Consider the following 16,237-nt stretch of genomic DNA (forward strand, 5'->3'; position numbering starts at 1 on the left):
ATGCAATACCCGACTGATGTGGAACAAATACTTTTAGTTCACCTCCTGAAGGGGCAATACCCCCAATTCACCTCTTAAATGCACAAATGTAGTCTTTGGGAGAGGCTTGGTGAATATGTCTGGTAACTGCTCCTTACTGGAAACATGTTCCAGTACAATCTCTTTATTCTGAACCTTTTCCCTCAAGAAATGATACTTAAGCTCAAAATGCTTGGTTCTAGAATGTAAAACCGGATTATTTGAAATATTGATAGCACTTGTGTTATCACAGAATATACTTACCGGTTCAGATACAGGGATCTTGAAGCCTTCCAGTACATGCTTCATCCAAATTGTCTGAGTGCAGTTCATGAAAGCTGCAACATACTCCGCTTTCGCTGTAGACTAAGAGATACAACTCTGCTTTTACTCATCCATGAGACCAATCTACCACCGAGAAAGAATGCACCACCGGTTGTGCTTTTCCGATCATCCACATTACCTGCCCAATCAGCATTTGTGAACACTTTCAGATTGAAATCATTGCTATATGGGTACCACAATCCATAGTCAATTGTTCCCTTCAGATACCTAAGAATCCGCTTGACTGCAATCAAGTGGGATTCTCTTGGACTTTTCTGGAACCTTGCAGTAATGCCAACTACATGTGCAATATCCGGTCTGCTATGCACTACATAATGCAACTTACCAATCATTGATCGGTATTCCTTCTCATCAACCAGTGCGGAATCATCCTCTTTTGTCAATTTGCAACCGGTCACCATCGGTGTACCAACCGGTTTGCTATCTTCCATGCCAAAGGTCTTCAACACCTCTTTGACATATTTGGACTGAGTGATAAAGATTCCATCTTTCATCTGCTGGATCTGCAGACCAATGAAGAACTTAATCTCCCCTATGAGTGACATCTCAAACTCTTTCATCATCTCATCAGCAAACTCATGACTCGTCTTGTCATCTCCACCAAAGATAATGTCATCAACAAAAACCTCACAGATCAGGATCTGATCTCCTTCAGACTTCAAGTAGATATTGCTATCTTCACTTGTTCTCTCAAATCCAATCTTTACAAGATGGGAATGTAGGCGCTCATACCATGCCCTAGGTGCTTGCTTTAGACCATATAAGGCTTTATGTAGCCTGCACACCATATCACTATCTTCAGATAGGGAAAACCCATCGGGTTGCTCTGTATATACCTCATCTTCAAGTATACCATTTAGGAATGTAGATTTTACATCCATTTGATATACTTTGAACCCTTTAAAGGCTGCATATGCAAGAAGCATACGAACTCCTTCCAATCTAGCTACAGGAGCAAAGGTTTCTCCATAATCTTCTCCTTCTTCTTGAGCATATCCTTTGCACACCAATCTGGCTTTATTCCTAATCACTATGCCATCCTCATTCAGCTTGTTTCTGAACACCCATTTGGTGCCAATGACATATTTATGCTCTGGTCTGGGTACCAAGGACCATGTACCATTTTTCTCTATCTGGTTAAGTTCCTCTTCCATTGCCTTGATCCAGTCTTCATCTTTATGAGCCTCTTTGAATGATTTAGGCTCAAATTCAGAGATCATACATGAGTTTTCTCTGATCTTTCTTCTTGTAAGGATTCCTACATCCTTATCTCCTATGATCTGCTTAGGATCATGATTCAGCTTGACATACTGAGGGATGGTCTTAACTGGTTCTTCTTGCTTTTCCTCTTCATCCTCATCTTCATCAGTATCAGCATTCACCGGTTTAGGAACAGTGTTACTGGTACTTGGTTGACTAACAACCGGTTCCCAGAAGGTTGCAACTGGTTCATTTACAGCTTGCTCACTGCTAGTTTCCTCAGTTTTCTCAGAGGATTCATCAACTCTTACATTGATACTTTCCATAATTCTTTGAGTCCTATTGTTGTAACACTTGAAAGCTTTACTCTTGGTGGAATATCCTAGAAATATTCCCTCATCACATTTAGCTTCAAATTTGCCCTGATGTTCACTCCTCTTGATGTAACATTTGCTACCAAATACCCTATAGTAGCTAACCACAGGTGTCTTACCGGTCCAATACTCATAAGGAGTTTTGTCCTTACCTTTCTTGATGAGTACTCGGTTCATAGTGTAGACTACAGTGCTCACCGCTTCTCTCCAAAAGGTGTGAGCTACCTTTCCTTGAATCAACATGGTTCTAGCTGCTTCAACCACAGTCTGGTTATTCCTCTTTGCTAGGCCATTCTGCTATGGAGTCTGGGGAGCAAACAACTGTCTCTTGATGCCAAATTCTTCACAGTACTTGTTGAATTCACCGGAAGTGAATTCCCCTCCTTGATTAGTTCTGAGACACTTGATCCTTTTACCACTTTCCTTCTCCACTAATGCTCTGAAAGCTTTGAATTTCACAAAAGCTTCAGACTTGTCTTTCAAGAATGTGACCCACATCATTCTTGAGCAGTCATCAGTGAGAATCATAAAGTACCTATCACCCTGCACACTTCTAGTTTTCATAGGACCACACAAATCAATATGCACAAGATCAAGCAAGTTGTTAGCAATGAAAGATTTACCTTTAAAGGTTGAGGAAGACATTTTCCCCAATTGACACTCTCTGCGCAAGGTATTATCTGGTTTGCTTAGCACCGGCAACCCTCTAACTGCCTTGATCTTACTAGCCTTCACAATGTTATCAAAGTTTACATGACAGAGTCTCCTATGCCATATCCAACTATCATCAAGATTAGCCATAAGACATGTACTTATATTAGCATTCAGATGAAATAGGTTACCTTTGGTCTGCATGTCGGTGGCCACCAATTTACCATCTTTTCCTTTGATTCTACAAACTCCATTCTTGAATTCCAGAGTGAGGCCACTATCATTTAGCTGGGCAGCACTTAGAAGGTTGTGTCTAAGACCATCAACCCAGTACACATTGTCAGCACCGCTCTTTCCATTCAGAGAGATGGACCCTCTGCCTTTGACCATGCATGGTGCATCATTGCCAAAGCAAACCACACCACCATTATACTCCTCCAAGGATAGAAACTTGCTCTGGTCACTAGTCATATGGTGAGAACAGCCACTGTCAATGATCCACTCATTGGAATTATCAAACCGGGAGACAAGAGCCTTCTTGTCTACCACATCTTCCTTTATAGCAACAAACACAATGTCTTCGTTCTCTTCATCTTCTAATTCCTCATCTGTGACACCTTCATCAACTACCACAAAATAGTTTCTCCGGTTTCCTCCTTTGAATTTCCTGAACCTTTATGGTGTGTCCTTGTTATCGCCATTAGGATAGTTTATAGCAATATGTCCTATCCAGTTACAAGAAAAACATTTCAAAGGTAGCTTACCTTTGTATTTATCGGTTCCTTTAGGAAGCTTCCTGGCAAGGAGAGCTTCAAATGCCATCAAAATCTCCTCATCATTCATTTCTCTGCTCTGAATAGGTTCCCCACTAGTGCTAGCCTCTTTTCCTTTTCTAGATGGTATAGCAGAGGCTTTAAATGCTGATTCAGTCTTTTGAACACTGCCATCAAAACTATTTAGTTCATAGGCTGTTAACTTGGCTATGATGGAGTCCAAGGATACTTTAGACTTGTCTATTGATCTCAACTCCTGAATAGCAGCAACCCTTATTGCATAGACCGGCAACAGGGATCTCAGGACTTTACTTACCACAGTGGAATCTTCTATTTTACCACCTGCACTCTTGATTTCTCCAACAACTGTTTTGATTCTTATTCCATACTGCTGAATGGTCTCACCTTCAACCATCCGCATATCTTCAAACTTCCCTCTCAGGCTTTCTTCCTTAGCCTGTTTTACATGTTCATCACCACCATAGATATTTTCAAGAGCATCCCATACCTGTTTGGGATTTACCTTGTCCTAAACATCAATAAACTCAATGTCAGATAGACTACTAATGAGGGCTTCCATGACTTGTCCATTTTCTTATATCTCTCTTTTTTGGTCATCGGTGAGACTACCGGTAGGGACAACATATACATTCTCAACATAACTCCAGTGTTGAACACCCATGCTTCTGATGAATATCTTCATCCTATCTTTCCATATACCAGATTTTTCCCTGTTAAACTTTGGACCTTCCCTCTTCATCATTTGACTGGGATCTTTACCTCAAGCGGTTAAGCTTACAACACAGAGGACCTAGAGCGCTCTGATACCAATTGATAACTCAATGATGAACCAATAGTACCAAACCGGTACTGAGAGGGGGGGGTGAATCAGTACAAACACAAATACAGTCCAAAACCGGTTTGACAACAAATACTCCAAATGACTGGCAAACAGGGATACTGGTCAAAATAGAGTGCAACCAGTAACATCCAAAATAGCTCAAACAATCATAAACTGGTCACTCACTAAGCTTTCCTCTTAGCTCAATACTATAGTACCATTACGCTCTCATGCATGAACAGGTAAACTCACTTTAGATCTTCATAACAGTTAGTTCAATATGTTTTATAGACAGGCATAAAACATAGAACCATCATATGCTCAACAGGTAATAACAAAGCATCACAAGATAAAAGCATTACACATGACACACATATTTTTCACGTGGAAACCCAACTGGGAAAAACCACGGTGGGGATGAATACCCACAAGTTGCTTTTTGAACTCTTTAGAAGTCCGCTCTATTAGAAGCCTTGTCCGGTTAAAGACATTACAATAGGTTCTGCTAGGAACCGATCCTGTTAGGGATCACCCGGTTAAGGGATGGCTATAATACCCGGTTAAGGGTTAAACCTGGTTAGGATTACCTTGTTAGAGGATTTCAAGAACTCAATAGCTAAAGGATCTCTAGAGCTCTATAGCTTCTCAGAACTCATTAACCTCGAGTTACCCTGTTAAGGGTTTTGAATCAAGTCGGTTAAGACTACCCTGTTAAGGGATTTTGCATCAAGCCTAGTTAAGGCTACCCTATTAAGGGGTTTCACAACTATTGAAGTGGTTAAAGATCAACAAGAATTACAATGATCTGGTAACAGCACTCAATGCTAATGCAAATCCGTTTTGGCTCCTCTTCTCCTTCTGCACATTCACTTTGCAGGTATCTCTTCTCTCCTTTGCTCTGGCAAGAATCACGTATCACTTCCCTTGGATACACACTCATAGCTTTTTCCAACAACCTTAGAAAGAAACACAACATCGACCTTATAGGAAACAGACAGGTCGATAGCAAAAACCCTAAACCCTAAACCTATTAGGTTAAGCAATTCAAGCGGTTCAATCCTGACCATTGAATCATACTACATTCAATGCAACAATCTTGAATCGATCTCAAGACATTCTCCATCATCCATTATCCACTGATTTCATGGCGGCTGATCACCCATCACGCGTTATCACCGTTTGACAAACTTCGCACATTCCCGAGGTAGATAGAGATAGTCTTCTTCATGCAAGATCCTTCACGCACACAAAGCTTACGTGGCAACACGATCTGTTCTCCATTATACTACTAACTCATCACACAAAGATCACTGATTGAGTCACACAGGCTTGAGATACTCCAACCAGAAATCCTGAAGTGGAAACTACCTACCAACCGGTAGTCACACAATGCTTCCATGTGCCGGTTCCCATTACTACATGTTGGTTCATCTTGAACAAAATATGTTGCTTCACTTTGGCATATAAATCGGTTCATACATATGCCGGTTCTCTCTTCTCACCTATCACTCGCCTATCACATGTGCCAGTTCACATCATGTCACATATTGACATCAATGACAACATACAATATCATTATGTCTTCATGCCGGTTCACATAATGCCAACACATAGGAATAGAGGTAAAAGAGTGCACATTCCCTCGATAATAGAGGAAAAAGAGTGTGTATACATGTAGAAATAAAGGCAAAGTAAGCCATAATTATAGAAATAGATGTTCCATACTTGAGAAGGTGTTATACAAGACAAAACCACTACTTCAAGGGTACATAAATGAAAAACTACAAGTAATAAGGAGGCCTCATATTAACCTCATTAAGATGTCAAATATTGCTATGTTGATATCTTAAGGAAGATAAAGATCCATATCAAGGATACCCACCCTCAACACCAAGGAGATACCCTCTTCAAGAATGCATGTGACCAAAATAGGAAGAATATACTTATATAGGATGAAAATATTTAGGAAAGGAAGAGATCATTGTAAGGGAAATATATATCAACAAAGGTAAAGGATTCCTTATAAATGATACATAGCTTTCAAAAAGATGACTTGAGAGGGAAGGAGGATCCTTATCAAAGAATATCTATCTCGAGAAAAGGAAGGAGATCTTTAAATAAGGATGAAAATAAGAGAGGAAGAGAAGATATGTGTACACTTAACATGAAAATTGATAGGAGATCACAAGAAAGGATACCTACATCAAAATGAAGTGTTTATTCCCCTATTGTTAGGTGAAGATGATCACACTAGACGCCACTATGTTGAATACTTTAAAAAAAGATTAGTCAAAAAGTGGTGGTTGTACTTGTGCATGTTATGATCCTGAAACAAACATTTTTAAATAGTGGTTTTTAGAAATCCCTTTTGAAAGTCAATTTCTATTAACCAGGTATTAAAATAAATTATATATTTGAAAACTAGACTTTGAGTGCTATATTTCATATTAGTGATTTTTTTCAAGATTAAATCTGTAAGTGCTTCAAATTTTTAGGTCAAATATGGAAAAATTTAAAAAATCAAGGAAAACTCTTCTATTTTTTGGCCAAAAGGTGGACTCAACTTGTTGAACACACCCCTAAAGATCTCACAATATGTGAATTCTCTTTCTTTATAACTTTCATTTTTGTTTGATAATTTCCTGCCACTAACTACAACCCAGTCAAGTTACATAAAAAAAAATTTAATAAATTTTGGGTTTAAGAAACTCATGCTTTTCGTTGATTGACCATAGAGTTAAATCAACACCAAACAAAAATATGAAGTGTAATTAGTTGCTGAATTAAATATTATTCAATAGTTAATAATTTGCTCCTCCAAGATATTTTAAATTGTAACTGTTTTGCTAGTGATTATTTAAAATGCCCTCTAATATTCTTTTTCACTATTCTGAGTAACAAATATTATAAGGTGTAAAGACCAGAAATAAGATCTGGAGCTCTAAAAGCTAATTGTTGTCATTTTTTATTTTATTTTATTTTTCCTCATATCACTTGTTTATATAAAGAACATGTGTTCTTAATGTCTTTCACTATTATTTGATAGAGCTTATTAAATGTAGGTTTTATATCTCTCAAGTTCAAAATATTTCAGCATCAAAGTTAAGGATTTAAATCTCTAATAATTTATCAAAGGTTTGAGACTATGTTTGCATGCATAAACAAGTTTTATTGATGAATGTGGTTATTTAAAAACCATAAATTATCTACCATACTCATGTTTCTTTGTATCTAGAATAATATGTTAGTGTGAACAAGATATCCTATTTGTATCTCTTATATATGATTTTTTTCATATTATATATAATTATTATTGGTTTTTATGTTTACTTCATACATAAACCTAGAAGCATTTTACATAAGAATTTACTTGGCTTTTTGCATTTAATAATCTAAATTTTCATGTCTAATATTATTTAGAAACTAAATAAGCAAGTACATTTTCATCTATTTCTATCTCACGTTTAAAGACTAACCTCATGTCGGGGGTATAGTTTTACATATATTTGTAAACTCTAAGATTTGTATATATTTCAATCAACTTAGTTTTTCACAACTACATGCTATATATCCCATTCCCTTTGGAACAAATATGAGAGATATAAGATTCTATTTTATCAAAGCCTTTGCGTCTACATTTATATGCTTTCATGTCCAATTTTTTGTCTTTTACTCTAAGTTTTTTTTGTTAATATTAACCAATGATATAGCCTAAAGGAAGAGACACATGGACTCTCCTTCTATGGCTATAGACTCCCTCGCCTCTTTTGTCAAAGCTACCCCATATTCGAGCACATTGGCCTATGTGAAAGATTCAAACAAAAGAATTATTTTTCTAATAAAGTTAAAGTGTTGTGGAATGGCAAGATGATAATGCCCCATGCTTAGTAAACCATTCCTTCGTGTCTTTGGTGAGTAGTTGGATGTTGTTTATTTTTTGGTTCTGTCTTTTGTGGTCTTTTTCTGGTCATTTGTTAGATTCTAGTGTGTTTTGATGTCCTGTGTTTTTTGGTTGGGTGTGCACTCCTCATGCACCCCATGATAGTTGCTTTTTAGCGGTTATGTAAAGGTACGGGCCTATCCCGCTTTAATTAAATAGAACCAATGATATGCCTAGTTTAAGCATCCCAAGTGACCCAATAACTTGGGTGTCTCACTTTGAAGTTTATAAACATGTCTTAGTGTACCCCCAATAAGCTTGACAAGTTAACCCTAAATTATAATTTTATTGACATTTTTCTAGTCGTTTATGCTATTAGACTTTGTGTGTGTGTGTGTGTGTGTGTGTGCATGTGTGTGTGTGTGTGCCCCCAATAAGCTTGACACATCAAGTTAACCCTAAATGATAATTTTATAGACATTTTTCTAGTTGTTTATGCTATTAGACTATGTGTATGTTTGCGCACACGCGCACGCAAGCATTGAATCATAAGATTTAAATTACTAAAAAATAAATCGATGTCTCATATTTCTTCTTTTTTACATGTGACCAAAAGAAACAAAGTCAAAGACAAAATGAATTTTTTCTAAGATCTAATGAGTCTTGATCATGAATGTCTATAATTGTCTAACTTTTCGAGTGATCATTGCATGCTTACTCAATCTTGATATTTTAAGAGGGGTAAGAAACAAGCGGTCATAAGAAAGTATGATCAAGCCTTTTGTTATATAGGTCTCTTGTAGATATTAAATATACCTACCAAGGTTTATCCAAGTGCATGTGGTTCCTTGCAACATATCTAGGGTCCAAGTTCATCCTCACGTTGAATTGGAATTTTGTATAGTCAAAAAATTAATGGTTGTAACTAATTCAAAAGGAAATTAATTTATTGTATTTTAAGAGTCTTGGATTTGTCTACATATACCTAGTTAATTGTCATTGTCTAGTTTGAATCAGACAGCCTTAAACCACACACACTAAGCAACATATTAAGCTTAAAGAAAAAAATCAAAACTTAAAGTATGATTTAAACCGTCCGATTTGAAACACATTCTCCTATACAAATATCTAATAAAGAGATGAAAGGAAGCAAAGTAAATGGAACTATTTGCAAAGTCTTAATAGCAGTCTTTTTGTTCAGACCTGCACACATTCATACGTACGCGACCATTTTTCACATTTTTTTATCTGTGCTTGCATATTATCTACATATGCTCGCCCAGGCATTTGCAACTACAACATCCGGCAAACATTTTTTATGTTTATAGCCTGCGTTAAAGCTTCCAGCTTGGCGTATTTTGATTTAAACAGCATGTTCTAAGATTAAATTTATTGGTGGTTCATCTGAAAAGTTATATTAATTTAGATACTAACTTAACAGCTCGCTCCCTTGTCTTGTGCTTGCACGTTTTGTATACTTTCTACCGCATCATTTCCAATCTGATTTAAACTCCGCCTTGTATGATGTTTTGACACGGATCTATAGCAAAGCGGCGCGGGCAGAGAAGGATGCTGGTAAAGGCGTGGAAGCTTGCTTTACAACCAATCGAATTTGTTTGGAAGTTTCTAAATTTTTTTTATGTTTTTTTTCAAATCTATTTTTACTTTTTTTTTCAAATCTATTTTTACATACAGTCTTAAATCATACATATTAAGCAATATATTAAGTCTAAAGAATGTTAGTCAATTCTAAGTGTTTAACACTTTTAAGTCTAGAAATATATTCTTAGTGTGACAACATACATTAAGCAACATATTAAGCCTAAAAAATATCAGTCAATTTTGAATATTTAACACTTTTAGATCTAAAAATATAAGCTTAGTATATGTGATTGTTACATATCCTGCCTTTCAAACTTTGAAATCTGATCATAATCACATTCTATTTGAACTTGTAATTGTAATATCAACATAAAACTCTACAATATTTATGTTTACAATGATGTAATATAGTATACATTCTAGGTATAAGGAATTTTTTTGACTCGCAAGATCTTTGGGTATTTTTGCAGCTTATATGGATGCATTCTAGTTCCATTTCTCTAGTTGGATTCATTATTAGACTTTTTCTATGAGAATTGCAGGAGGTATGGTTTTTTTGTAAATAATTATTGCTTTGTCAGTTTAATATAAAACCAAATAATTATTTACTATTTAGATTTGTTATCTTTCAAGGACTGCTCATAAATTTTCTATGAATTGCAGGTGCAAACAAAATGTGATGGTCTGCCACTTGCTCTAAAGGTGATTGGAAGTTCTTTCAATGGCGAACCCCACGAGGTCTGGAAGAACAAGCTTTCTAAAGGAGAATACATATCAGATTATGAGAAAAAGGGGTTATTTAGATCATTGCAAACCAGTATTGACTCCTTGGAGGATGTAACCAAGGAATGTTTTTTTGGACTTGGCAATATTTCCATAGGACAGGAAAATATGTGCTGATGCACTATTGGACATTTGGGTTTATGTTCGAAAGCTAGAGAAGCATAATGCCTTTGCCATATTATCAGAACTCGCAAACAAAAACCTATTAAAGTTTACAAGCAAATCAAGGTAATTGCCTTTCTTTTATATATTGTGTCTATTGTTAATATGTTATGTTTTTCAACACTCAGCTGGTTTTCTTGCACTTAACAGGGGAAGTAAAACAATCTCATATGAAAATGCTTCGGAGTTATACATTTCCCAACATAATGTAATGCGAGATTTGGTATCATATTTGGCACACAAAGACAATGCAATCCACAGCAAGAGGTTGGTCATAACAAGGACTGAGTGTGGTTTGTTAAGTGAAGGGGAGTTGATTAATGATAGTGCTTTGGACACTCAAATTCTCTCTGTTCTCACAGGTGAGCTATTCAAAAACTTACACATGCATTTTGGCTTTTTCTTTGAAATAATAAACCATTATTTTTAGTGTTCACCTTTGATATCAAATGGTAGAATAGAATTCAACTTCAGACATGGTTATCTGCATATTATAAAGTTTATGTCACTCCTCTAAGTAAACAACCTATTTCAAAGCTTTGATATTCCAACCATTTGATCACTGCATAAACTCAACAGCCTACGTAAACTATTGTTGTAATTGGATTTCCTTGGTGATTTATATGCAGAACCTATGGAGGAAAATCACTGGCATGATATTGATTTCCCCGAGACAAAGGCTCTGTTGTTAGCCTTCACTTCAAGAGAATATATTCTTCCCCCATTTTCGCAATCCATGAAAAAACTCAAGTTCTTGATGGTATTCAATTGCTGTACAAAGAAGGCAACAGTGAAAGGTCTAGAAGTCTTATCTTCGCTCACTCAACTCAAGAGTATCCGCTTGGAGAGGCTGATTTCACCCCTCGGTGGAAAACAGAGCATTGAAGAACTACAGAGCATAGAGAAAATATCTTTGAGCTTATGTGAAGGATTTAGAAATATATCCACATTTGACACAACCAAGCTACAACATTTTAACCTGGACCACAGCAGTGATTTGGAAGAGTTGCCTATTGAAATCTGCAATATGCCCTCTGCTCTGTCATGGTCCATTACCAACTATCATCTACTTCAAAATTTACCATATGATCTTGGAAATATGAGTCACCTAAGAATATTAAGGCTTTCAGCATTACCAGGCCTGAAAGAGCTTCTAGTATCAATTGGAAAACTTGAAGAGTTGGAATATCTGGACATTTCAGTATGTGAGTGCATGAAACAACTTCCAAAGGAAATAGGACAATTCAAGAAATTAAGGGAGTTTGATATGAGGGAATGCTCTCGTTTGAGAAGGTTACCCACAACTGTTTGTGAACTCAGTTGCCTGAAGCTTGTTGTGTGTGATGAGAAGATTGGAAAGCAGTGGATGAGGGCCAAGAACATTTCTATACCGGAGCTTAGAGTTGAGATTGTGGAAGCAAATTTTAGTTTGGATTGGCTTGATGATTAACTTATTTTCTCATCTCTTGTCTCGTTATGAGACAATCTTAACATTCTTCATACCGAAAGGCGGGCATAATATAAAAGATGGGGGTATTATCAAGGATGAAATCGAGCTGCAGGCGAAATGTCTTCTCTCGGCTTCAGGGTAATGTCTCACCATCAGCGTCACACTTCAGCTCTAATCATACCCTCCATGCCTATATCTTCATCTTATGGGTCGTGATTGATTATTTTGACATGTTCAATGACATTTATTCCTCCTATTTTATCTATTGAATAGTAATGTTATCTTTGTTACATCTTATCACTTTAAAATGAAAATGCCACCCCATATTTATCAATAGTGAAGCTGTGAGTTTTTCTTCGTTATGTCTAGAAGCTTTCAATGTTTGTTCTATTTAATGTTATTTGTTGGTCTTTGTAACTATGATGTTTAATCCTTTCAGTGGCTGCTATCTTTGATAATATATCATAATATATTTTCTCTTTCAACTACTTTTGGTAGCTTTTATTCTTTGATTCAATTAAAAAAAATATTTATGAATAGAGAATTATAAATTCACGTTGTCAACATATCATTTCTATAGTATATAAAAAATTCTATATATAAAATTGTTGATTTGGTAAAATTTAGTTTCAAATTTACCAATGTTTTCTATCGGACCTTCGTAATGTTTGTATTGTATTTCATTACTACCAACTTTGCACCTTCTTTGTTGCACTCATCACATGAAAGTAATTCATTGATTTATATTAATTATATTATTAATTTTCAACTTTCATTAGAAACAATATTTTAATTTCAAGTTGTATATTGAGGTGATTATATATTTTTTAAAGAAGCATGCAATGTGTGTTGTGAGTCAAAAAGGAAAGAAGTGAAATTTTAGGGACAATAACTTTCTTTTCATTGTTTTGGTTAAAAAAAAATTCAATATAATTTAATATTTTCTTTTTAGATTAAATTTAGTTTTTTATTATTCTATTTATCTTCTTTTTTATTTAAATTTCACTTAAATATAATTTAGGGATTAATGTACATAATGATTATAATAAATATGTGCAGTTCTATTTAATGTGAAATTTGAGAAAACATTGATCAAGGGGTGATTTATATATAGAATGGTGTCTTAGAAAGATAATAAGGTGTACATGGGAAAATTTGTGTCTTTATTTATACTATTTTAAATGATTAACATCTCATTGTATTTCTTAAAGCATGATTGTGGGACCAAGTGGTAACATAGGTTATAGAGTCATACACCCCAAATGATATTCCAATTTGGGTCAATAATTGATAATAACCTATTACAATTTGGCAATCTACAAGATACATGATAAATGAGACATTGACATGTATCACATATGTATCTTGAAATTTTTAAAGATTAGCTTGTATTTTAGATGTCTTTTTTTATTAGATCGAGTGGAATTTGAGATTAAAAAAAAATTAAATATGTTGTGTAGGATGAGACTCTAATCATTTATAGCATATAACAACTCTAGACACATCATAGCTTATAACACCTTTACACAAAAATGGTGGATTAGTCTCTTACTATCAAAAGAAATATGCTACATGCTCTGAGCACTATAATAAAAGAAATCAAGCTATATTAACAAGAGGTTGTCTAGAATGCATTTGGTATAAGGATTCTTAACATACTATGGGGTTATATTTTTAACATTACTATACCTTCAATAACGATGGCTCCCACAATGTTTCCTATTTCTCCTTGCATTCTCCCACGCATGGAGGTTTTGAATGTGTCTTTGTCGCTCATCCCTGTGTGTTCTACTGTTGTGCCTACACATATTCTACTTGTGCCTATTGGCATGTCTTTTGATGGGAGAGCTTCAACCCTTTTGGTGGATGCATTTGTTGGCTTCTTTACTCACCCCTTATCACTGGGTTTTGTTCAGATTGCTAGGTTTGCTACTATTACTTCTCAAATATTGTCCTTTTCCTTATGCCAAACCTTCTCATGTGGTGGTATGTGAGTAGGATGTAGTGGAAAATGAATATTTCTATCATTTTAGGTCTCTAGTTTATAAACTTTCTAACCTCTACTCTTTTCTAATTGATAAGATCGAACTTTGCCCCTATGCTAATTTTTTTTTAAAATTGCTTCTTTGTAGGACAAAACCTTGGCCCTACACAAATTATGGACTTGGGGAGAGCACTATCTCTTTATTAAACCGTATACTAGTACCTTTAACTCCCTTATCAAGCCACTTAATGTGAATCCAGTGAGGGTCATGTTCCTTAATTTCCCCTTGTCAATTCTTGGTCTTCCCATGGGGAGGGTTTCTTTTATTTTCCCACCTTGTGGGATTTCAGATGATAACTAATATTGCTTGGATTGTAATTTGTAAAAGAAGGATTGGTCCTTCTACCTCTTCTCTCCCTCTTTCTTGTGATGTGAAAGTTAAGTTATTAGTTTAAGGTTGGGATCCTCATCTCTATTGATTCTCAACTCTAGTCAAAAGCTTTGAGTTTTTTGTTTGGTTTTCCCAATATCACTACTAGTGAGATTCATCATTCTTCCCTTGATGGTTATTTTTGTAATGAGTTCGGGCCCTTCTCGCTTTATCCAATCAAAACATATTATGTGGTTAATACATATAGTTATTAATATTTTAGAAGTTGGTTATATCTTTGTAGGATAGATAAAACTTTTGGTTTCCTTGGTGTTGGTTCATAATATTTGGGGATAAATGCATTAATCACATTTTCTTTACACATTAGTAGCCTAAATAATTTAAGAATTTAATGCAGTTATAATGCATGTGTAGTTTGTTCTATTTTTAATGCAAATCTATAATACAACATATTATATTTTCTTATTAACCACACTAACGCAATGTTGTCAAGGACAAGTTAAAATAGAAACTGAACATTACATCTCTAAATTTTTTTTATCATCCTTCATTTGACATTTTTAGCCTTGATTTTTATCTTACAAAAAATTATGCTTTCAACTCTACATCCTTTCTATATTATTTCCATAGAAGAAAGGATAATGTCCTAGTTTATGGTGCTTGTACTTATTGAATTTTAATCATATTGCTTTCATTCACTTTTATTCTCTTGTATTTATTTTCTAAATGAAATATTTAAATTTTTACATAACTTTCATTAAGCATATTTTCCCACTCGAAATGTCATAAACCTCCTTTGAATGTAATAATAGGAAACTTCCTTCTAAGAGTTTATACTTCAACATGACTCACTAATGGTGTATGGCTATAGATTTTAAATCACACCAAAGCAATCTTTTCTCCTTCACCATGTCTCCAATGTGTTGCACAATCTTTTATCTCTACATTCTAATATATTATAGATAACTATATCTATTTGTTTTAACTATTCAATGAATTAGTTCCATCTTCTACATTTCACATTTGCCTACTATATAATTTCATCCAGCTATCTTGAAATTTACTTCACCTCTCAAAAATGTTTTATAGTAGTTCAAATTGATTATGAAAACGTCTTGATTTATTGGGCTCTTTCAATGTCTTTAGTACAATATAAAATTTATGTGAATATACTAAGTTATTCATAATATGAGCTTTCTTTAAGTTGTAAATAATAAGAGAAAATTTATCATCTAAATTAAAATGTTGAGATTATTTTATATTATATAATGGATCTATATGTTGGTCACTTTCTTCTACTATTACATTAAGTTGTGATTGTAGTTCATTATGAATAGATAATAGATACAACATCTCTTATTTGCTCATAATTCCTATTTAAGTGTTTATGCCAAAAAACTTGCTATTTTAAAATTCCCTATTATAATTAGTATTATTTTAGTCTAACTGAGATAGTTTTTATTTATATGTGCTCAAAAAATTATGAAAATATATTGCTAATTTTCAACTAAGATGATAAAAGATTGTAAGAGATTTTTTCTAGTTACAATTATGTAAAATATTTTTGCATCAACATTTTAGGTCACACTCTGTGAACCATCATCAAGATGAAGGAGAGCAACTGCAAAAGAAAAATAAAAGTTTGCAGACTTAGATTGGATAAGTATAGGAGAGGCATAGAGGGGAAGCAAAAAGCTAAAGGTTGAAAAATTAAAAATATCTCTTTATTTAGGATAAGAAAAAAAAAATAGGGGATATAAAAATTTAAAAAAGACTTAAAGCT

The 16,237-nt window shown here is 34.6% G+C and overlaps 1 protein-coding gene across 1 annotated transcript; it reads left to right on the forward strand.

Annotated features, from left to right (window-relative positions):
- Positions 1–10,318: 10,318 nt before the first annotated feature.
- On the forward strand, positions 10,319–12,371 carry LOC131875419 (probable disease resistance protein At4g33300). The gene is made up of 3 exons (XM_059219628.1): positions 10,319–10,695; positions 10,780–10,991; positions 11,259–12,371. Exons 2-3 carry the CDS (start codon positions 10,841–10,843, stop codon positions 12,077–12,079), a joined length of 972 nt encoding a protein of 323 aa, XP_059075611.1. The 5' UTR covers positions 10,319–10,695; positions 10,780–10,840; the 3' UTR covers positions 12,080–12,371.
- Positions 12,372–16,237: the final 3,866 nt, after the last annotated feature.

The sequence above is a fragment of the Cryptomeria japonica genome, chromosome 4, assembly GCF_030272615.1.
Source record: "Cryptomeria japonica chromosome 4, Sugi_1.0, whole genome shotgun sequence".
NCBI classification, from domain to species: Eukaryota; Viridiplantae; Streptophyta; class Pinopsida; order Cupressales; family Cupressaceae; genus Cryptomeria; species Cryptomeria japonica.

Coding starts and splice junctions, on each gene's coding strand:
- LOC131875419 (XM_059219628.1), top strand. CDS start 10,841: ATGCGAGATTTGGTATCATATTTGGCACACAAAGACAATGCAATCCAC. Junction 10,992..11,258: donor AATTCTCTCTGTTCTCACAG/GTGAGCTATTCA, acceptor ATTTATATGCAG/AACCTATGGAGGAAAATCAC.